This window comes from Camellia sinensis, chromosome 11 (assembly GCF_055761805.1).
Source record: "Camellia sinensis isolate YWXY chromosome 11, ASM5576180v1, whole genome shotgun sequence".
Taxonomy (NCBI): domain Eukaryota; kingdom Viridiplantae; phylum Streptophyta; class Magnoliopsida; order Ericales; family Theaceae; genus Camellia; species Camellia sinensis.
In genome coordinates this window covers 75,092,186-75,115,879 of record NC_138971.1, presented here as the reverse complement: position 1 = coordinate 75,115,879, position 23,694 = coordinate 75,092,186, and the positions used below count along the sequence as shown (strand labels likewise).

General features: G+C 33.5%; 1 protein-coding gene and 2 long non-coding RNA genes across 5 annotated transcripts in view; all 3 read right to left on the bottom strand.

Annotated features, from left to right (window-relative positions):
• Window positions 1-860: 860 nt before the first annotated feature.
• LOC145803155 (GDSL esterase/lipase At1g71691-like) lies at window positions 861-3,136 on the bottom strand. Its single transcript, XM_082896489.1, has 5 exons — window positions 2,770-3,136; window positions 2,514-2,644; window positions 1,739-1,963; window positions 1,319-1,568; window positions 861-1,171 (listed from the first exon to the last, which is right to left on the bottom strand). The coding sequence occupies exons 1-5, from the start codon at window positions 3,038-3,040 to the stop codon at window positions 1,020-1,022; spliced, it is 1,029 nt and encodes a 342-aa protein (XP_082752615.1). The 5' UTR covers window positions 3,041-3,136; the 3' UTR covers window positions 861-1,019.
• Window positions 3,137-7,814: 4,678 nt separating this feature from the next.
• Window positions 7,815-8,522, bottom strand: LOC145802008 (uncharacterized). The gene is made up of 2 exons (XR_014344100.1): window positions 8,196-8,522; window positions 7,815-8,108 (listed from the first exon to the last, which is right to left on the bottom strand). It is a non-coding gene; the product is annotated as an uncharacterized LOC145802008 (long non-coding RNA).
• A 550-nt stretch (window positions 8,523-9,072) lies between these two features.
• Window positions 9,073-23,694, bottom strand: part of LOC145802007 (uncharacterized) — an 86,352-nt gene continuing 71,730 nt past the window's right edge. The window contains exons 1-4 of one of the 3 annotated variants that reach the window (XR_014344098.1): window positions 22,124-22,263; window positions 11,126-11,251; window positions 10,217-10,337; window positions 9,073-10,132 (exon numbers count right to left, since the gene is read on the bottom strand). This is a non-coding gene — a long non-coding RNA (uncharacterized LOC145802007). Of the gene's footprint in view, window positions 10,133-10,216; window positions 10,338-11,113; window positions 11,253-22,123; window positions 22,264-23,694 lie in introns of those variants that run through there. The other 2 variants (XR_014344099.1, XR_014344097.1) reach the window with 2 other exon arrangements.

Genomic DNA, 23,694 nt, shown 5'->3' with positions numbered 1-23,694 from the left:
TATTTGTAAAATATATCATTGGATTGTCTCTTAGTTTTTTCAAAATCTTTCTATTAATTTTATATTACATCAATGTTTCACAATGTATAATGAGATGATTTCTAACTAATTCGTATGCTGCTTAGCATCAATAAGATTTACTTAATTTTATTTATAGAATAGATGTATGTCATTTCTTTTTATTTTTATTTCAAAAATAAAAAGTACACTTACATTTTATTTACTAGATGTTGTCAACCAACAAAATAGCTTTACTAATATTTCACAACTTTAGAAAAGAATTAAAAAGAAAAAAAAAAGAAACTTATTAGATTTATTTGTTTGTTTTTTTTCTCATAAAGTTATTTTTTCACAAACCTCATGTGAGAAATTACTCTCTATCAGTAATGTACCATTTCTTTTTTCCTTTTTCTTTTTTCACACAATCACATTGGTCTCCCTAGACATAATTTCTCTTCTAGGAAAATGTTTAAAACCTATAAAAAATTTCTCACAATGTGACCTACAATGATGTGACATGATACATATAAACTTTTAGTTTGTCATTCCACAATTGTGTAGAGTCTATATCTCTTGTTACATCATTGTGGATTGAATTAATAATTCAAATTGTAAGTCTCTAATACTAGTATTCTGTTTCCGCCCGTGGATATAGTGTCCATTCCTTGATTCTATGCTTCTAAAACTCACCGCTGACATTTAAACTTTGAAAATTTTCTTAGATACTTGTAAGATATCACGTGACATTATTCCCCCACATCACGCAAACTTATAGAATCTAAATAAAAAACAAATAAATAAAATAATAGCAGGATGCTAAGAAAAATGAAGTGTAGATTAAGTGTCGAAGAATGAAGTTTAGATTAAGGGTAGATTATTTAATCGCATCATTTAATTGTCCATAATAACTTCAGCAGAGACAAGAGCTTGTTTTCATGCCATACTCTTACTACCATACCACTCATAATTAAAATTAAACTAGCAAACTTGTTGAACCCTCAATCCTTAATAAGCATGTGTCAAACAAAGATACAATTTGCAAATTCACTGGTGTGGTTCTCATCAAAGAAGAGATATTGACATCTGTTGTCACATGGTGTAGAGTTTGGGATGCAAGCTAGTTTCCCAGCAACATAGCCTCTGCAACACGGATCTTTTACATCTGTAAACCCTACACAACACAACACACATGCAAGAGACGAAAATAGCTACTTTACGGCGAAATGATGTTAAAAAAAAGAAAAAGAAAAAAAAAATAATAATGACCAGAAATCAATTATTTGTCAATTGAAAAAATAATGAAAAGAAAAACAGTTACCATATTTTTCAGTGTCTGCCAATACATCTTGAAGAAGATCATGGCTGTTGGCCAGAGTGAGGGTAGCATCAGGATGATCATCCTGGATATTTTTTAGTGTCTTAGGAAGTTGCGAGTTGTATGGCATGATGTTTCGATTCATCCGCTCATCGCACTGCCCATTTCCTGTCGTGTTTATCACCGACGGCAAGCATCCCAGAGGACCTATGTTGTTCACCACTAGATTTCTGGCTCCAATGTTATATAGTGTCTTGCAATAATGAAAACATTAAAGGATGGTTACGTTAGACTCTAATCCAATCCATAGCCATGGAAGCTATCATCTTTCACACTTAAATTACAGTTGATCATCGATTAATAGCAATAATATCGTGTTAAAAATCAACAATCTGATTTGAATGCAATTAGTTAAAAGTTTACCTGCAAATAGCATTGAAACTGGATTAAGAGAGAATTTACAAAATATTCAGGGTCGCTGTGGTTGTTAAAGTTTAAGAGGTAGTCATTGCCCCCCATGGAGATGAAAAATATGGAATTTGCAAGATACTCAGCGAGCTCTTGTGGATCTTCAATCATACATGGCAGATCTTCCTGGACAGTCCTGTTAAATGCCTCAATCTGTGTTTGCAAACTCCAGCAATCTTTCTGAGAAACCAAGAGGAATTAAACTAGGGAGAGGCTTCTCTCCGGTCCACAGTGGACTGGAGCATGCTGTTGGACCCGTGGGACTCACTATGGATCCCGTTTCGATTATCCGAACCGTTCAATATGTAGAACTCGTCGAGTACTTCATGTGTGCAAAATATCATATCGATCGGATATCGGGAGTCCTTTGATCGGAATATATTTTTGTCAATGGTAATATGATTTTAAAAATAAAATTATTAACAAAAATGTATTCCGATCAAGAGGCTACCTATATCTGATTAATGTATTTTTTGTAGGTATGAAGTACTCGAAAAACTCTATGTAATGAACAATTCAGATTTTTGAAATGAAACCCGTGGTGAACCTCACGAATCCTACAACACACTCCAATCCACTATGTGGATTGCAGAAAAACCTCTCCCATAAAGTAACGTTAACAATGGTTGGGTAAATTGTAAATATATACATATATTAAAAACAAAAAGTCTGAAAAAAAATACAGATTTAGAGGATTCACAAGAAGCAAGAAAAGTTGCAAATATTTCACCTTGGTTGGTTTGGTGTTGGGGGAGATACCACATCCAGCAGAAGCATAATTGATGCTGCCCATGGTGGTCTTCCTTTGTGCTTCCGTCAAGCTCAAATACGGAGGGGGTAGTGAAAGATTATATAATATCGCTTCACGAATCACATCACAACACAGAAAATTGAATTTAAAACATTTACTACTTATAATGAGAATAAAACAAAACCAAACCAAACCAAAGGGAGAGTACAGTTTACAGTAGTTAGTAATATAATACCAATGAAATCGGCAATAGTTTTTCCGTTGGTAAAACGGCCAGTGGGGGTGTTGTTGAAATCAATGCCATAAGGCAAATAATTAGCCCTTGCGGCTTTGGGGATGTAATTGTTGTTGTCGGCGTCAACGGTGGAGTCCCCAAACACGTAGAGAGCAGCAACCGAGTTGGAAATCGGAATGGCTGAAAAGCATGATGAATCCAACTTAGAACTTTCATCAGAATTGGCAGAGAGAAAGAGAAGAAAGAGAAGCACAGGGGTAAGTGCAGCCATGCCAATCTATGGTGGGGAAAAATAGAAGAGAATGTGAAGAAAATGGAACAAGATGGGTCTGGTATTTATAGATTGCCAGATAGTCTATAAACCCAAAAACAGATATGAGAAATTGAATTTTAGAATATTATAAGAAATTACACTTTTTGCCAACTAAAATTTTTGAATTTTTTAGTTTTATTTTTATTTTTAAATGTATAATTTAAATATACTTAAAAATAAAATCTTTATAAAAAAAATTAAAAAGAATTCAATAAATATAAAAAAAAATACGAAAATGCATTAGAAAAAAAAATGTATTTAGTGAAATTTTTTAAAAAATTTGAAAAATTTTCTACTTTTTCAGTATATATTGAGATTAAGTGGATAAAAAAAATTAATTAATTTATTTAAAAACAATTCACCAAAAATCAAAAAACATGAATTAAAAACTCTTAAATTATTTTTGAAAACTGTAAAATCAAAATACTTAATGTTTTTTGAAATAATTGTTAAGGTAGGATAATGAAATCCTATTTTTCTCTCCCATATATAAGAAAATATATATATATATATATATATATATATATATTTTATTTTTTTTCTCTTTAAATTATGTGTAGCATACTAGAATTATTGAATTATTTAGAGGTGAACTCAAGACTTAACTAATTTACACCAATGACTCACATTCAAGTCCAGAAGACATCAATCAACATCAAGACACGTGGTTAAGTCCAAAATTTTATTTTATTTTTTGAAATTTTTTAATTTTTAATCATGTGGGATTGTTGAAGATGTTTAAAACTTAATTGTTCCTTGTGTTCCTCTGCCATGCATTGATTTCTTATCAATTCCTTTGAGACTTCATATTCTAACATTTCCTTACAATTGTTACAGAAGAAGCACAAAAAAATATAAATTTTATGACTTCGAATGGACCACGAAAAAAAAATAATAGAAAATATAGGAAACAAATTTTCTTTTCTTTGTTTTTTTTTCTTTTTTTTTTGGGCAGCGTTGGAAGCGTAATGGTTGAAAAATAGTGGTTGAAAGAATAATAATTAATCTGAGCAAAGCTAGTTGAGCCAAAGAATAGCAACCTGATCATTGGAAAAACATTGTTAAATTATTCCTCAAAAAAAAAAAAATGTTGAATTATAAATTTTTTACATGGTTCATTGCTAAAATATAACTTTAGCTATTGAATTTAGCTAACCATTGGAGAAACTCTTAACACTAAAACTGATCCATGATAGCTAAGTTAAAATGAATGTAGTTTTCTCTTTTTGTTTCACCTTCTTTTTTTCTCTTTTAAAGACTACTCGTCGCCCAGAAACATCATCTACATAAATATAAAATTGTTGCCAAAAACAAAAAACAAAAAAACAAAAAGAAAAAGAAAAATATAGTTAATTGCGGACCCACAGTGGGACTGGGGTGCCATCGCCAACCCCAGCCTTTGGAAAATTACACTACTAGCTCTATATTCGTAAGTATTTGTAAAATGTATCATTGGATTGTCTCTTAATTTTTTCAAAATCTTTCTATTAATTTTATATTTCATTAATGTTTCACAATGTATAATGAGATGATTTCTAACTAATTGGTATGCAACTTAGCATCAATAAGATTTACTTAATTTTATTTATAGAATAGGTCATTTCTTTCTATTTTTATTTCAAAAATAAAAAGTACGCTTACATTTTATTTCCTAGATATTGTCAACCAACAAAATAGCTTTACTAATATTTCACAAATTTAGAAAAGAATTAAAAAGAAAAAAGAAATTATTAGATTTATTTGTTTGTTTTTTTTCTCATAAAGCAATTTTTTCACAAACCTCATGTGAGAAATTACTCTCTATCGGTAATGTACCAATTATTTTTTCCTTTTTCTTTTTTCACACAATCACATTGGTCTCCCTAGACATAATTTCTCATTTAGGAAAATGTTTAAAACCCATAAAAAATCTCTCACAATGTGACCTACAATGATGTGGCATTATACATATAAACTTTTAGTTTGTCATTTCTCAGTTGTGTAGAGTCTATTTCTCTTGTTATATCATTGTAGATTGAATTAAGGATTCAAATTGTGGGTCTCTAATACTAGTCTTTTGTTTCCACCCATGAATATAGTGTCCATTCCTTGATTCTATTATTCTAAAACTCACCGTTGACATTTAAACTTTGAAAATTTTCTTAGATGCTTGTAAAATACCACGTAACATTATTCCCCCATGTCACGCAAACTTATAGAATCAAAATAAAAAACAAATAAATAAAATAATAGCAGGATGCTAAGAAAAATGAAGTGTAGATTAAGTGTAGAAGAATAAAGTTTAGATTAAGTGTAGATTAAATAATCAAATCACATTCACCTAAAAAAAAAATCAAATCATTTGAGTGTCCATAATAACTTCAGCAGAGACAAGAGCTTGTTTTCATCCCATACTCTTACTACCATACCACTCATAATTAAAAATAAACTAGCAAACTTGTTGAACCCTCAATCTTTAATAAGCATGTCTCGAACAAAGATACAATTTGCAAATTCACTGGTGTGGCTGGCATCAAAGAAGAGAGAGTGACATCTGTTGTCACATGGTGTAGAGTAATTTGGGATGCAAGCTAGTTCCCCTAGAACATAGGCTCATCAAAGAAGAGATATTGACATCTGTTGTCACATGGTGTAGAGTTTGGGATGCAAGCTAGTTTCCCATCAACATAGCCTCTGCAACATGGATCCTTTACATCTGTAAACCCTACACAGCACAACACACATGCAGGAGACAAAAATAGCTACTTTACGGCAAAATGATATTAAAAAAAAATTTAAAAAAAATTAATAATGACCAGAAATTAATTATTTGTTCATCGCACTGCCCATTTCCTGTCTTGTTTATCATCGATGGCAAGCATCCCAGAGGACCTATGTTGTTCACCACTAGATTTCTGGCTCCAATGTTATATAGTGTCTTGCAAGAATGAAAACATTAAAGGATGGTTAGGTTAGACTCTAACCCAATCCATAGCCATGGAAGCTATCATCTTTCACACTTAAATTACAGTTGATCATCGATTAATAGCAATAATATAGTGTTAAAAATCAACAATCTGATTTGAATGCAATTAGTTAAAAGTTTACCTGCAAACACCATCGAAACTGAATTAAGAGAGAATTTGCAAAATATTCAGGGTCGTGGTGGTTGTTAAAGTTTAAGGTGTAGTCATTGGTCCCCGTGGAGATGAAAAATATGGAATTTGCAAGATACTCAGCGAGCTCTTGTGGATCTTCAATCATACATGGCAGATCTTCCTGGACAGTCCTGTTAAATGCATCAATCTGTGTTTGCAAACTCCAGCAATCACGCTGAGAAGCCAAGAGGAATTAAACTAGGGAGAGGCTTCTCTCCAGTCCACAGTGGACTAGAGCATGCTGTTGGACCCGTGGGACTCACTATGGATCCCGTTTCGATTATCTGAACCGTTCAATATGTAGAACTCATCAAGTACTTCATGTGTGTGAAAAATCACGTTGATCGGATAGCGGTAGTCCTTTGATCAGAATACATTTTTGTCAATGGTAATATGGTTTTAAAAATAAATTATTAACAAAAGTATATTCCGATCAAGAGGCTATCTATATCTGATTAATGTGTTTTTTGCAGGTATAAAGGACTCGATGAACTCTACATAATCAACGATTCAGATTATCGAAAAGAAACCCGTGGTGAACCCCACGAATCCTACAACACACTCCAATCCACCATGTGGATACCAGAGAAACCTCTCCCATAAAGTAACGTTAACAATGGTTGGGTAAATTGTAAATATGTACATATATTAAAAACAAAAAAGTCTGAAAAAAAATACAGATTTAGAGGACTCACAAGAAGCAAGAAAAAAAACACAGGGGTAAGTGCACCCATGCCAATCTATGGTGGGGAAAAATAGAAGAGAATGTGAAGAAAATGGAACAAGATGGGTCTGGTATTTATGACTGCCAGATAGTCTATAAACCCAAAAACAGATTTGAGAAACTAAATTTTAGAATATAACAGGAAGTTACACTTTTTGCTGACTAAAATTTTTATTGCAAAAAAATTATTTTTAATCAGCGTAAGCATTTTTGCGACAAAATTTTGGTCGATAACCACTACAACAAAATTGATTTTTCACGACTTGCAATGCATGCCGTAAAAACTCTTTCACGGCATGTATACAAATGCCATTATATGACATGCCGTGGAAAGTTGAGTTTTGTTTACGGCATGCAGATAAAGTTATAAAAAGTAATAAATTAAACATTAATAACATATTTTGTATGTCATACATAATTTTTTACAATATTTTTGTCATGTCATAAATCATCATACTTTCCATGGCATAATGTTAAAGGCTATAGAATATTATTTTTAACATATTTATGGCATACTTTGTATGCCATGTATAATATTTTACGGTATTTTCTTACATGCCATAAATCATCACGTTTCACAACATAATTTTGTAGGCCTTAAGTCATTTTTAATATATTTATGACGTACTTTGTATGTCGTATATAATCTTTTACAACATTTTCTTACATGACATAAATCATTACACTGCTCATGACATAATTTTATATGCCTTAGAATGTTATTTTTAATATATAATATATATACAGAAATATAACATTGCCTAACATTATGCAAATAGTAGCTTATAAAATGCAATCTGTGAACAAACCAAGTAAAAAGCAACAACTATGAAGTAAGCAAAAAAATCTAATATCCATACACCAAACAACCTTCATACTAACTTCCATCTTTAACTTTTATCATATCAAGCTAATAACAATCTCAAACATACAAACTAAGAAAAGTATCCAAATCATAAGATTTACTAATTTCTAAAATACGACTTTAAACATCCAAAAAGCATAACTACAAATCGTAAATCAATTATTCTAATATTTAGTCCAAAAAAATGAATTGACTAGGCCATGCAACTATACTTCCTATTACATCTTGAAGATCATCCATTGTCGTAGCAATTATAGCTTCACGCTCCTTCCTAATTCTTTTCTTAGCTTTTTTTGAATTCTGTGCAATACACAAGGAAAAATAAGAAATAATAGGGACAACAATTGGTTATAAATTCAATTTTATGTTAAATGAGAAATAAAATACCTCTCCACTCATCTTGCTAGTTGACAATTTCATGATTCAACTGTTAATAAGAAAATGGGCATTCACATTAACAATCAGATCAACAACAAGAACAATTAGATCAACAACAAAAGAGGTAAAACACACCAACTACATAAACTGTATCAACACTACAACAAAACAGGGTACTAGGAGTAGATTGAGAGTAATAAGCAAAGCTCTGGTATTTTTTGAATAAAATGAATAACATCAAATTTAACGCATGTTCTCATGCTTTAATAGCCCAAGTGTCTAAATGTAACATAGCCTAGATGAAAACACTATATCAAATTATAGCCAGAGAGAGTCTTACATCCATGCTCTTCACTACATCGAGCAGACATTCATGTCATAAATTCACTCTAATATTTTATTTCGAACTAGGTAAAAGGAATTTTTTTTCAAAACTCTCATCCCTTTAAAATAACATTTCCATATGTCCACCACTAATACACACACATAAACAGAACGAAACATAATATCACCTAGCATAGTTTAATTAATTAATTTAGATATTTTATTGATGCAATTTCCACTTCCCAAAAAGTAACAGAAAAAAAATATCTTTTATTTTTTTAATTTATTTTATTTCCCCCTTTTCACTATGTGAGTTTTTTTTTTTTTTTTTTTTTTTTTTGACCAGCAAGAAAAGCAAAACTTTATTGATGAGGTGAGCCAATACAAGCAACAATAAACATCAATAAAGAAGGGAAGTGCAAAAAACATCATAGCTAAACTCCACAATCCCAACTAGGTTGGCATCAAGGAGGAAGCACAATTATATGGTAGCAACAATCCAAAACAGAGAAACAAAAAGAAAAACAGTAAAAAGAAAAACAGACCAACCACACCAATAATTAAACCCACAGATTGACGAGAAACCAATCCAAAACAGAGAAACAAAAAGAAAAACAGTAAAAAACAGACCAACCACACCGCAAGGACAACCATCCAACTCTGCCAACTCCTTCCCTTGTAAAATCTTCCAGCAACTTCTAAACAATACACCATCAAACTCCTTGCCACAGGAAGAGGCACCAGTATTTAACACCCAAGGTAGCAACAAGCAGCACCAATAGACAGCAGCACCAACAGCACCCAAGGTAGCAAAACAACAGCTATAACAGCATGTCAACCCAGCAAACATCAGCAACAGCATTTCAACCCCGCAAACATTAGCAACTGCATGACAACCCAGCAAGCAAACAACACAGAAGCTATAACAGGACTGCTAACAAACTGATAAGTGCACCAAGTACACAGCTACAGCAGCACACTACCACTGCAAACTGTTACTACACATGACAGCAAACACCAGCAACAAGAGAACCAGCAACTATAGGACCAGCAGCAGCAGTTCATAACAGCAAAAACACCAGCAGAGGGCTTCCCATAACAAGACCACAGCAGTGGGACTACGCACCCAGCAACTGGACTACACACAGCAACAGCAGGACTTGATAGCAAAACCAGCACAAGTCGTCCCAGAACACTGCCACCACAGTGCCCCAGTAAACACCCTTCATCTCAAGCAATGTCTGACCTATGAACAAAATCATGCACTCCGTACTGCACACCTGGTAAATTGTTCTTAGCCCAAAATGCAATCCTGGTCTTCACAATGTCCTCCAAATCATCAAAATTAGGATGGCCACTGTTAAACAATATATCATTCCTTAACTACCAAATTGGCAAAATAAAACTAGCGGCACAATTTTCCACACCTTCACCTCTTTTTTCTTAACCAAAGCCCCTGCCCACCACTGAAACAAAGCCTCAATCGACCCAAGAATTACCCACCACATATCCCACCATCTTATATGTGAATGAGGAGTTGAGCCTGTAACATTACCTGATTTACACTAGTGGTGGCAAAGAACAATTACCAGTTCTTCAATTTCATAGATGTGACTTTAATTCTTCATTTACCAAAAAGAGAAGAACGATAATTCAGAATTTTAGATATAAAAGGTAAGTAAAAAAGAGAAAAGAAAACTACATACTTCACCGTTAATGAGGATGCTGTTTATGACTATCTGGGCAGGTCCCATTAAAGGCTTTGCGAACTTAGCAAGTAGCAGAATATTTATGTCAGTCCCAATTAAAACCCAAGCGCATGATTCACTGTCAAAATACAGTTTGACAACCATGAGCTTTCTTCCACTTACAAAAACTTGAAAAAGATAAATAAAGGAGTAGCAGGCTTATGAAAAAAAACATAATGTATAATGGTCATAATAGTTAACCTCGAGGAACCACAAAAAAGTTAGGCAGCAGAACCACAAAAAAGCTCGGCAGCAGAATATTTTAGTAATTAGGTGGCATGGCCCAATGGTAAGACTTGCCAAATGAAAAGGTGTTAAGAGAAACTTTTAGCTTACTCATAAAAATAAAAATTTCAAAAGTCACGGGTTGGAGCTCACCAGTTTATCAAATAACTTCCTCATTTAGCAGCCAACTTAAATAAATAATAAATTTAAAAATAAAATAATAAATAAATAAATAAACAGCTCTAGCTCAGCTAGTGTCAAAGCAGGTCTAGAGTCTTACTGCACAGGAAGAAATTTCACCAATGGGGGTAACAAAGGTATAGTTGGACATGTCAGCATAGGAAACAAATAAGAGGATTAATTTCAAGCAGGTTGAAGTCAGTAATTTAGCACAATATAAACGCAAAGCATTCTAAATTAGATATTTATTTTTTCTGATGAAATAGCATTCTTGTTTTCGTAATCTCTTCCCCAAGAATCTCATATTAGTTCATCGGGCAACCGTTTTAACCATGCATATAAGCCATATATTGCACCATCAAAATCCACTATTCTACCGCCCTCAAATAGTAAATAGCTCCATGTGACATTCATTAAACAAATACGGAAACCAAAATCCCAAATGTCTACCCTTTCCAGAACCTGAACAGTTTGAACATCGTTCAGTTTTAGGAGTTGCTAGGTGCTGATCTCCACCGTTAACAGTTGAAACTGGTTCAACTAGGACAAGCACTCCTGAGCTTGAACAGCGAGCACAAGTAAGATACCCTGCATAAACTAGATGATCAGCACATAAGCACAGCAAGTATAGACTAGAACAAGCAAAAAGAATAGCTCCCTGGTTTGTAAGATAGATGGGACCAAGAAAACTAGCACGCAGCGGCTTAAACAAATGCAGAGAAAACTTCTTTTAGTGGTCAAGAAGATGGAAGTAGGATAAAAAAAAGACAAAAAAGATGAAGGATAATTAGAATTATTCAAGAGAATCTCTTGATTCTATAGTAAGATGCCAAATTAAGGAATGTAGACCATATATAAGCCTACAATAAATTGGGTCTTGAATGACGAATTTTTTGTGTCGCCAAAGAGCTAATTTCGTCACTATAGATATTTGTGAGGAAATATTTTCCTCACTGGTTTCGTCATTGAATGTTTGTCACTAAAAAGCATCGTGACGAAAAATAATTTCGTCACCAATGAAATTACTTCAGTAACGAAACTTTTTGTCACCAATAAAATAACATTTTGTCGCCAAAAATCCTCATTTTTGTCACCAAATAATTATTCAGTACCATATTATAACTTTAGTTGACAAATAAATTTCACATGTTGTTCATTGATGAGAAAATAATTTCGTCACAGTAAAATGTAAAGTTGACGAAATTTTTCGTCTCCAAACGTCATACATGGGTGACAAAATATATTTCGTGACAAAAATATATATCCGTGACGAAATTTTTAGTCACCAAACAACAAAATCAATGAAAACTTTCATATATAAGTTGCAATAAATTGTCACAAAAAATATTTATTAGTGACGAATAATCACTTTGTCATAATAACAAGTACAAATGACGAAAAAAATTCGTCACTAAACTTGTCCAGTATTTTATATTTTAATTTAGATTATTATTTCACAAATATCCCTGTTCATATCCCAAAAGGCTTTTAAATGTACTAAGAAATCCACTAGCTATTATACACCACTCCACAAAAAAATTCACTATACAATTTATATTATAAATCAAAATATATCCATCAAACAAATTTAATAATAATCCATTAAGTATAACAAAAAAACCATCAAAGCAAATCCCAAAATGAACTAACATGGAGTCCATAAAAAAAATCAAAACTCGATCTTGATTTGTAGAAGTATCAATTTAGGGAAAAAAAAATTCAAGTATGCTTCCAAACGTCATCAAAAACCAATCTGCAAAAACAATAAACAAGAAAAACATCAACATATTATCAATTACATTGTATAGACCTCTCTATCCATGTCAATACAAATTGTGTACACAATCTGCACTCGGTAAACAAAATGTGATTAAATTCTAGAGAGGAACTTAATAATGCACTTAAGGAGCTGTGCATATAAGAAATGAACGATACCAATAGAATTGATAGCCACATGCGACAATTCCAATGAATGCCCTGAGACTAAAATTTAGTACTTATGGCCTATTACTGCAGTTCGTACTCTGTTTGATTTTCTCTTTATTCAACTATATACGAAGTCCAGAGAAGTTAAAGCAAGATATGCTAATTTAAGGGTGTAATATTCTAATTTTCATTAAATATATATCCCATTGCCAAAAAGAGTGTTTCCTCTCTTATCAAATGCAGTGATAATTATAATGTATTATTCAATAACATAAGTAGTAAATGGACAGATATAGGGTCCTGATCACCAATTCACCATAAACTCATTTCTAGGCACTAACTTTAAGTTCAGAATCAATTTTCCTATTACTTGTACAAATGAAGTCTTAAGTGCCAAAATCTGGCACTTGGTAAAACATTTAAATCTAAAGTTTGCAAGAATCCGCTGGTTCATAAAACTACCCAAATTCAAGCAGCCAGTCAAAACTTTCCAACATAACAAGGAAATTTCTCAAGATGGGAAAACTAGGGAAACAAAACAGATTGCACAATTACTTAATATTAGTAAACGTAATTAAATAGATAACAAATTTATGGAGTAGGACTAGCACAATCAAGCCACATCTGCTAATAAACCTTTGCTAGAAATCTATTGACAATCCCCCCCCCCTTTCTATCTACAACAAATAACCTATCTGTTTACTGTATTTGGCAGGAAAGAAACTCTTGAATTTTTCAATCTATTAGCTCTCCTGTTGAGGTGTTTCAGAGGAGAATTGTCAACACTGTAAGGTTTAGAATTCTTTCTGTGAAAGAACTTTAATAAGAATGCCGCTAGTGATTGGTTTATGGACAGATGGAGGCTCCCTTCCTCTGTACTGAAACTGGGGTGCTTTCTTATGGCTATGGCACTAACGCTCCGAATCTTATATGCTTGGACTTACTACTCTTGCAGGTCTCCTTAGGCTGTGGGTGCTTGTTGGCTGAAGCAGCTCCTTATTTCCTCTAATGAGCTTCTTTGCAGGTCCTGCTGGTACCTCTTGAGGGATGCTGAGGGTTGAGGTGATGTGATATTTAGGTTGAGGGTTGAGTGTTGTGAGCCCAAAATGCTTATCCATATTGCATTGTTCTCATATGTTTATCTAATTGTTTTCTCTGCAGTGTCTAGCTAGTACTGCTTGTAAGGAGAATGAGGGTTGAGATTGGTGAGGCCAGATATGTTAGGTTACTGTATTTCTTGGATATTTGAGTGATGTGAGTTCCTATATGTGGGCTGAGTGAAAGTGAGCACATATGTTTTTACTCATTGTTTTCTCTACAGGTTGTCGAGCTGGCCTTTTGGTGAGGGAATTCTTTGGTTGTGCGTTGAGTGAATTCAGGATATATCTTTGTTGAGTGCCTCTTCCTGTGTGGGTTGAGTGAAGTGAGCCCTATATGTGTTGTGGTGTGTTCCCTGCAAATGAAATAGAGTATTGTTCCAAAAGTATTGAATAATTTCTCCTTCACTATCAATTTAGAGAAAAAAATTTGGGACCTATCTATCTCTCTCCCCTCCCTCATGAATCTTCCTCTTTGTCGTCAATAAAGTGGCTCTCTCCTCTCTTTGGAGTGTACATCTTTGTTATTATTACATTGGGCAAGTTATAAAATAAAACAAAGAAATATACAAGATTACAAGAGGCATTCCTAAGGCAAACAACAAACAAACCCAAAACAAAGAGGCACAAGAAGCTAACCCTAGCGAAAAGAACCGGCCAAAAAAAATAACTAAGCAACCTACCCAAGGAAAACAACAAACAAAACAAAGCCTAACAAAAAGATGCAGAACTCAATGCCCCACAAAGAAGCACCAGCAAAGCACTACTAAACTAAATTTTAGGCCTATTATCTTTCCTCTTATCAAACACATCTTTGGGAATGGGCGTAATACTTTCCTTTGGCATGATAATTGGCACACTTTAGGTTCTTTGTGGTCTAAGTTTGGTGAGAGGATCATCTATGATTCTGCTATTCATAGTGATTCTAAGGTCAGTGCTGTTATTGAGAAAAACTCTTGGAAGTGGCCTGTGGTTAGCTCTTGGGAAATTAAGGAGTTAATTGATAACATTCCTCTATCCCTTACATCCCAGTCAGGATGATGATAAAGTTCTGTGGACTCCTGCCCCCAATGGTGAATTCTCTATCAAATCTACTTGGAATTCTTGGAGGAAATCTTTTGCCAAAGTTCCTTGGGCTCATGTTGTTTGGGGCTCACGTATTATCCCAAAGCTAGCTTTGTTACTTGGATGGCTATTCACTGAAGGCTTAATACAGGGGATAGGCTTTATCTACTTGGTTCATCCCAACACGTGAATTGTGTCTTTTGCCAGAACACTTATGAAGATCATAATCATCTATTTTTTCACTGTCCTATCTCTGATAGAGTGTGGAGTCAGCTGAAATCTATGATTAATGAATCTTGGCCTAGTCTTCTTTGGCCTGAGTTGGTGGAACATATCTCTAAAGCTGTTAAGGGGAATTCTATGGGCACTATTATTTCTAAGCTTGTTTTTACTTGCATAATTTACCAGCTGTGGCTTGCTAGGAATAATAGGATTTTTAATAATGAAATGTACCCTGAAGAAGTGGTTATCAAGAGAATTGTGGATCTGATCAGATATAGAATGATTTCATTGTCTAACTTGAAAGTTCATTCCACTCATAACTGGTTTCTAAGCAAACAGAGGCTGCCTCACTCCATCTTGAAGGACAGTCATGGTGCTGGAAGCAGCAGAAATATGAGGGATGGGAGTTTAGTATATGTGGGTTGAGTAAAGGTGAGCAGATATTGTGTGTTATCTAACAATCTTCTAATTTTTGCAGGTTGTAAAAAGCTGGAGTGTGAACTATTATATACCATTGAGAGTTGAGTGATAGTGGGGACTATATTCATACCTTTACTTGAGTCCACAGTGAGAGAGTTGCCTAATGTTTTCTTTTATTGGTATCTCTCGTTTCTCTGTTTTTTGCAGGTACATGGAAAGGCTATACATTGAATGGTGTGAGTGTCATAATTGTGGGTTGAGTGGTGTGAGACTTGATATTATGTGTGGTCAATCAATTCCCGAGGGTTGTGAGATTAAAAATTGTGGGTTGAGTGAAATTAGCTCATATATTGTGTGTTGGTTACTTTGTTGTATTCTACACAGAGGCAGGCTTCCTGTTTGGTTGTACTTAATCCATTTTCTATATTGGGCAGGTCCTATTAATCTCCCAAGTCTGAAGTTGGATGGTGCAATTGTACAGAGTGCTGGCAGTGACATAGAGGATGGTTATATTGTGACTACTGTACAGGGTGTTATCTTGAAGTATGGCTGCTGGACACACATGCAGAATGACAAGGCTTTTCTATTAGTTTGTATATATTATTTTGTCACTTTTGCTCTGTTACAGAGCCTTTTTGGGTCTACCCTTGCGGGATGTGCAAGGAAAAATTCTGGTATTTGCGACAACCCTTTTGGTTTGTTTGACTTTGTTCTTAGCCCACATATGCATAGTATGAGGCCCCTGAACAGGTTTATGCTCACTGATTGCAACCAGATTTTATTTTCCTTAGGGTTTTCTATTGTGGGTTTTTTTGTGGTACTTTGGTGATACTTTTTGAGGGCCCACCTATGCATAGTTTTAGTTGTTTATCTCTATGAGCCGTTGTTCTCTCTTTGGATTTAGCTTGCTGTTTCTAGGCAGGTTTTTATCCTCTGGTTATGTAGAGTTCTTACTAGGTCCTGGAGCATACCCCTTGTAGTTGTGTAAATTTTCTTGTCTTTATTTTATGACTTATTCACCCAAAAATAAAGCACTACTAAACTAAAATAAATCAACCTAGCAGAAAAAATAAAACCACAAAAAGGAGAAGCCAACCAAGGGAGCAAGCCTTCTCAGCAGGGCAAACCAGTCGCCAAAAGCAACACCACAGCAGGCCACACCAACCATAGCAGCAGCCAAGCAAACCCACCAAAGACAAGACATCCAAAAAAGTAGAAGGACCAACTGAAGACCCATTTTCCCACATCCAGCAGCTAGCACATACAAGAAATCAAGGCAAATGGGCAGCAGCAAACAAGCAACTTGGACTAGCAGTGCCATGGACATGGATTACCTAATGGAAGACGGGCTATGAACATGGCTAAGAGAAGCAGAGATTAACAAACTAAATCCATGTGCAGCTCACATGCATTCATGGGTTCTTAGATGGTTGGAACCTGGAGCATACAGCAATAAAGGTTCAATTATCACTGATATATTGTATTTGTATCATCTAACCTCTTCTTTATTTGGAAAAATATGAGGCCAATGATTTGATTTCTTAATGACTTGTTATGGACTTTTTTGATTGTGTAGGTCTCGGTTATTAATATCTGATCATTCCTTTGTCAAAATTTGCATTATTGGAAATGTTTCTGATAGGATCTACCTCTACCATTGTTGCTGTAAGTGCTGCTAAGCAAAGATAAAATATGGGAACAGATTGATGCATTGAGAACTATAGTGGGATATAAAGCTGCACCCCATGCAATGTGCGCAGAGGAACTAAAAGCTCTCTACATCTTTACTGGAGTAGAGCCACCCGAGCCTATCTCATATAAAAACCAACCATTTGATCTTATGGAAGTCAATGACAAGCTTCTATTTCCCATGTCCATAGTTGGAGTGAAGTAGGTAGAACTATTTCTACGTATGTTATATGGTAAGGCTAAATGAAAAGAAAATAAATAAAAAGAAAACTCCACACAAGTGTAGAGACCACATAAACAAAGAGAGATGGGGTCTGTGAAATTTTTAACAGAAGGAGACCTCAAAACAGCCTGCAAGGAGGAACTACTCAAAGAGAAGATGCCCACAGCCAACTAAAACAAAGGCAAGAAATAATGGCAGTAGCAAAGCGTCAAGCATCTACAAGGATCCTCAAATAGCTAGGCATGGTATCCAAGAAGAATCAGGAGGCTAGTCCAGCTAGCAAGGATGATCATAGAAGCAAATGAATCAATCTAACTCATAACCTAAGTAATCAATTTTATTTTTTTATGAATAACCTAAGTAGAAAAACCAATAAAATAAACAGATATTAAACAAACATTCAAATATAGAGAGGAGTTGAACCCTAATTTTATTAAAAATACTGATTAAATAGCTTATATGAATGACTCAGAAAAAGAAAACAAGGTCAATTTCTTTCCTAAACTTGATTGATTGCAAATTGCAATAGTGTTTTAGTCCAGCAAGCCAACAAGGATTTTGCTATATAACAAGCAACCATTATCTAATAGATAACAAACTTGTGTTGGGTCAATCTTAATTTACGGTTCATTATTAAAGTGCTAGTTGCATTTAAAAATTTTCCTACTGATATACAAACACACTTCAGAACCTCAATTAAGATCTGGGAAAAAATGACCAAATTACAAGAACTATAATAATGAATTTCAAGCAAACCAGATTCAGACCCAAAAAAGCATGAGCACTTGGAGAATTTGAAGTGAACTGCACTCAAAGCAAACATGTGCATATATAACGTGCTTGTGTCTATCTATGTATATCAATGTCAATCTTTGCGGCAATATATACTTGCCTAATCATGTAATTTTGAGGCAGAATTGCTCTGGCTATAATATTTATCAGCAATATTACAAATTTTTCAAAAAAATACTTAGAAAACATTTAGATAAATATATATATAAATCACATTCATTCTAGATAAGATTCACATCATACTAATTTTAAATGTATATCATATAATTCATATTCAGATAAAATTTCAGATACCTTTTTTTGTGTATATCATATATCATATATCAGCAATACTAATTTTATTCACAGATTTTTTCACAAAATAATTCTTTCACAAAATTTTATTCACAGATTCATTAAATCATCAACCATATAATTCTTTCACAAAATTTTTAGATAATGTCTCCAACAATTCTACTCAAAAGTTAAACTGGAAAAACAAACAAAGAATGGGATCCTAGTTTCTGTTAGATATGGAAAAAGTAATTGATGCATATATGTCAATCTATTAATAAGCAAAGCAATCTTTTCTTCGGAAGAATAGAGAGAAAAAACAAACTCAGATTTGAAAAAAAAAAAAATGCAGCAAAAGAAGAAATGAAGGAATATGCATTACATGATTGAAAACTCATATTTGAATCTCTCTTAAAAACCCATCACAAAACTCAGATTTGAACAAGATTGAAAACCCATTACAAAACATGTGAACAATACAAGGGAATATATATATCTTCTCTTTCCAGCCCTAGAAAACACAGAAACACCAAATCAAGAAGCAAAAGGTCCAAATCTAGAGACCCATTTCGTGAAAAACACTACAAAGAAACCCAAAACAGAGAATAAGGCCTCGTTTGGGAATAGGCTAATTTAGTAACTTTTTGGTTATTTGGCTAAAATATGAGCTAAAAAAAACTAGTATATTTGGGATGACTTTTTGGTTTTTTACGAAAAGAGGTGCAAAAAGTAGAGAGAAAAAAGAATTTTTTACTTTTTGGTATGGATTGTTGGCTTTTTGCCTTTTTTAATAACTTTTTGAGTTTTTGGCTAGCCGGCCTGTTGCCAAACGAGGCCTAAGAGAGAGAGAGCAGAAAAAGAGCAAGGAGAAATCACGTACTAAATCGGTGAGAAGAGAAGATGCGGCGGTTACCGGAAAGACTACTAGTGGCGGTGGCGACCGACAAGGCTAATAAAGCGACGACGATGGCGATCAACGTGGTGGAGGAGCAAGAGGTGAGACAAATAATATCCTATTTTGAGAGAGAGAGAGAGAGAGAAAGAGAGATGATAAACGGAAAAAGAGAGATGATAAGATGATAACAGGGTGAAAAAATTAATGCCCTATTTTTTTCATTGCGGCTTAATATATCAACATTTTCCCATCAAAATTGAGAACATTATTTCCTCATAAAAGATCTCAAAAATATTAAAAAAAATTTGTGCCGAAGATATATTCCTCACAAATAATTTTATAACTAGTGATAAATTTTTTTCTTACCAAAAGTCCCAAAATTTTGACACCATCCAAAAAAATTAGCGGGAAATTTTTTTGTAACCAAACTTAATTTTTTTCCACCTAAAAGAAAGTATTTATTGACAAAAATAAATTTCATCATCTATCACTTTTATTTTTTTATTATGTGACAAAATTTATAAATTCCTCACTAATTATTTTTATTTAGTGACGAAATTTATTTTCTTCACTAGTTTTTGTCACCAGGAGGTGCTGATGGAAGAGAACACGAGGCACTAAAGGAAATGGGCAAGCGAGCTCAGAGATGCGACATCGGCAACAGCACTGAAGGAGGAGAACAGGCGACATCGGCGATGGCACGAGAGAAGAACACGTTGAAGGAGGACTAACCAGTGTTTTGCTTTGAGAGAGTGATATGAAAGGGAAAAAAAAAAAACAACGAAACAAAAAAACAAAAATAAAAAAGGGGGAGGGGGGGGGGGAAATTAGTAATCTATTTTTTTTCTGGCAATTTGTCAAAAATTTTCCTCTAAAATTAGTGAATTTGTATTTAGTGTAAAAATTTGTAGTGTAAAAAAAGGGGGAAAAATTTCGTAATTTTTTTTTATTTTTTGATATTTAGTGTATTTTTTTAAAAAAAAATCACAAACATTATACTTTTAAAGTATATTTATATTAGGCGTGTCTAAGAATTTAAAAAAAAAAAAACTTAAAATATTAAAAAAATTCATTGAAATTATTAAAATACGAAAAATAAAAAAGTAGAATTTTTTGAAACTATTTTCTAAAAACCAAAACCAAACAAGCTGATTACTGACTAAAATATATTTCTCATTAAATAATCTTAAAATATTTAAAATCAAGTTTTTCAAAAAAAAAAAATGTAAAATTATTGATGACGAAAATATATTCCTCGCTAATAATTTTATTATTGGTGGCAAATTTTTTTCTCACCAAAAGGCTCAAAATTTTGGCACCATCAAAAAAAATTAGCGGGAAAACCTTTGATGACAAAACTTAATTTTTCTTCACCTAAAAATAAGTATTTATTGACAAAAATAAATTTCGTCACGAATTATTTTTATTTTTTTATTATATATGACAAAATTTTATAATTCGTCACAAATTGTTCTTATTTAGTGACGAAATTTATTTTCTTCACTATTTTTCATCACCATAGGTTACTTTTGTTGTAAACACAACTTGATCTATATTAATGCTTGTAAACATAACCACAACGGATGTCTAGCAATCTCAAACTTACCAAAATACCCTTGACTCTCAAAACATAAGCCTCTAAAGACAACACAGTTTCAGAGTTCGATTGTGTAATGATTGTATTGTGTTAACATTATATACACCCTAAGCCTCTAAAATCTTCTAGACAAACTGCTCCTGTGCTCCTGCCCATAGTAGTCCAATCAAAGTCTATATAGCTTTACACTGTAATGGCTTCTATAAAATCCTTGAAAGGGTATATTCAAATGTGTAAGTGGCATGTGTAAGCTAGAGCAATAAAAAAAAAGAGCTGTATCAACAAACCAGAATCACCAGAGATTTCATAAACACTAGTTATACTCATTACAAAATTCACTTACACACATACATGTTACATTTTAGTAAAACAGTAAAATAGAAATCTGAGCTCATAAAGCACAAGATAAAAATCAAAATTAAAGATTAAAAAAAAATGCCAATTACAATTCACGCAAGGACAGTACAATTCACTCAATCTAACAACAAAGTGAACATCAACATTAGCTAGTATACCAAACTACATTCATAATACTACTCAATTCATCGAATCAACAAAACTTGAGGCACTACTACCAAAATGATGAGAAAGCAATAATAACCAAAGATCATAAGATATCCAATAAGCAATTACACAATCAACACAAGAAAAAAATGCCTGATTTGACTCGGTTCTCTCTTAACTACTTGTTCACCAAAAATCGATACACAATTCTCTCTACATCTGACTCAGAAGCACCTATTCAAATCAAAATAAAGACAAAAAATGCAGCTAGATCCAGAGATCTAATCAATTAACAAAAGCATCAAATTTCAACATCGATACAATATATCATTGATTCTGAAATCAATCAACTGTCAGTATTGTCGAGAGCAACGACACTAAGGAAAGTGGAAGGGCGGCGCGAGGACGATGAGTTTTCGTTGACATCTTTGTCAGCAAGCAAAGCAGATGCTTGGCGCATCGAATCAGCGAGCTGAGCCAATTCGTCGATCGCGTCCATTGACTCAATGAATTGGAGAACTCGATTGAAGAGAGGGAGAGAGAGATGATCAGATCAAAGGAGGAGGAAGGATCGCCGTGTATGTAGAGAGAGAAAGAAACCCTAGGTTAATACAAAATGAAAATGATGATGGAGAGAGATCCACCGATGATATTTGTGTTGCTAAGTAAGTAGTAGATTTTGGAAGGATAGAAATTAAAAAAAATTTGAAAATAAAATCATGCCTGGCAACAAAGTTGTTTTTTTATTCAAACTTACACTTCACAAATTGTTGAAGCCTTTCAAGCATCTATTCTTTTGAAATCTGTGAGTCCTAAATTTATGAAATCGTGCTTGCCTCCCACAGGTCGAATCAAGTTGAACACGGATGGTTGTGCTTGAGGGGATTCGGACAATGAAGGCTTTGGCGGACTGTTTAGGGATGACACAGAAATTTGGCTTTATTAATTAAAAATAAGTTTTTTTAAAAAATAAAATTAATGTTACAAAACCTAGTTCATATTTATGTGTAGCTTTTTTAGTAATTTTTTAGACAAGCTTTAAAGTTGTTTTTTTTTTTTTTATATAAAATTTTAAAAAAATTATAGCAAAATTAGAGAGAGAGAGAGAGAGAGAGAGAGAGAGAGAGAGAGAGAGAGAGAGAGAGGGTTTGAGGCAAAAAACATGCATAGATAGAATGAGAGGAAGAGTGGTGAACGGGGCCTTAAAATAATGTTTTTTTTTTATAGTTATTGTACATTTTTAAATATTTTAAATAAATTTTTTTTTTACATTTTAAATTGAAAAAAATTACATATACTTAGAAGAAAAATATTTTTTTAATTTTCTAAAAAAAATACTAAGTTCAAAAAATATAAAATTTAATTCATTTCATATGTATTATATTTTTTTATAAATATTTTACTTTTTAGCTGTATCTAGATTAGGCACATTTAAAAAGTAAAATATAAATAAATTATTGAAAGAAGGGAAAATATCAAATCAAGGTAATTTAAAAAACAATAATTACAAATTAGTGAGAAGCAATATAAATATTAATAATTAAAATTATAAACTTTTTCATGAATATGTAATTTTTTTTCTAAAATTTCACTGGGTGCAATTATCTCTTAAAAGAAGACACTAAATTATAAAATAATGTATAAATTATTTTTTACGTTGTCCTTAATTAGGAAAATTTAAGGTGAGAAGCTTGGTTAGAAATTGTTAGTTATTTTTTTAAAAAAATAAATAAATAATTGGATTGAAATTTTTTTTAATAAAAGTTTTCACGACATGCTAATGCATGCCGTGTAAAGTTATAATATTTTACGACATGAAATGTATTATAGCGATCCCGGGTTTACCCTTGTTGTACAGTGATCCGGACAGGTGTCTGTGGATGTTGGTGATTGGTTATTATCTTGTTTACATCCTTTTTACTTTGTATTTGAGTTATAGGATGTGTTGGGAAGGTTTGTTACAGGTTGGTTAGGCCTTGGTTTCAAATTCCTTGTTGTTGAGTTTTTAGGCGGTTCGCTCGAGCGGGTCTTCTTGCGCTCGAGCGGAGACTGCACACTTCCAGTATTTTCGTGTTCCTGCAAAACTTCTGCAGATAGGATTTCTGCGCTCGAGCGTGTGTGTTTACGCTCGAGCGGTGGCGCTCGAGCGGGTCGTTTGGCGCTCGAGCGGGTAGTACTTTCTGGGTGTAAATTCTGGGAGGTAGAAATCGGCGCTCGAGCGGATGGTCTTCGCGCTCGAGCGGATGTGCTTTATTCTTGTGTCTTGGCGCTCGAGCGGGCCTTATTGCGCTCGAGCGTGTCCAGAGTTTTGTTCTTGGCGCTCGAGCG

Excerpts from the sequence above, each read along its gene's own strand:
- LOC145803155 (XM_082896489.1), bottom strand. The coding sequence starts at position 3,040 with ATGGCTGCACTTACCCCTGTGCTTCTCTTTCTTCTCTTTCTCTCTGCC. Across the intron at positions 2,645-2,769 it reads AACTATTGCCGATTTCATTG|CGATATTATATAATCTTTCA; the intron begins GTATTATATTAC and ends TGATTCGTGAAG. Across the intron at positions 1,569-1,738 it reads AGTTTCAATGCTATTTGCAG|ACACTATATAACATTGGAGC; the intron begins GTAAACTTTTAA and ends CATTATTGCAAG.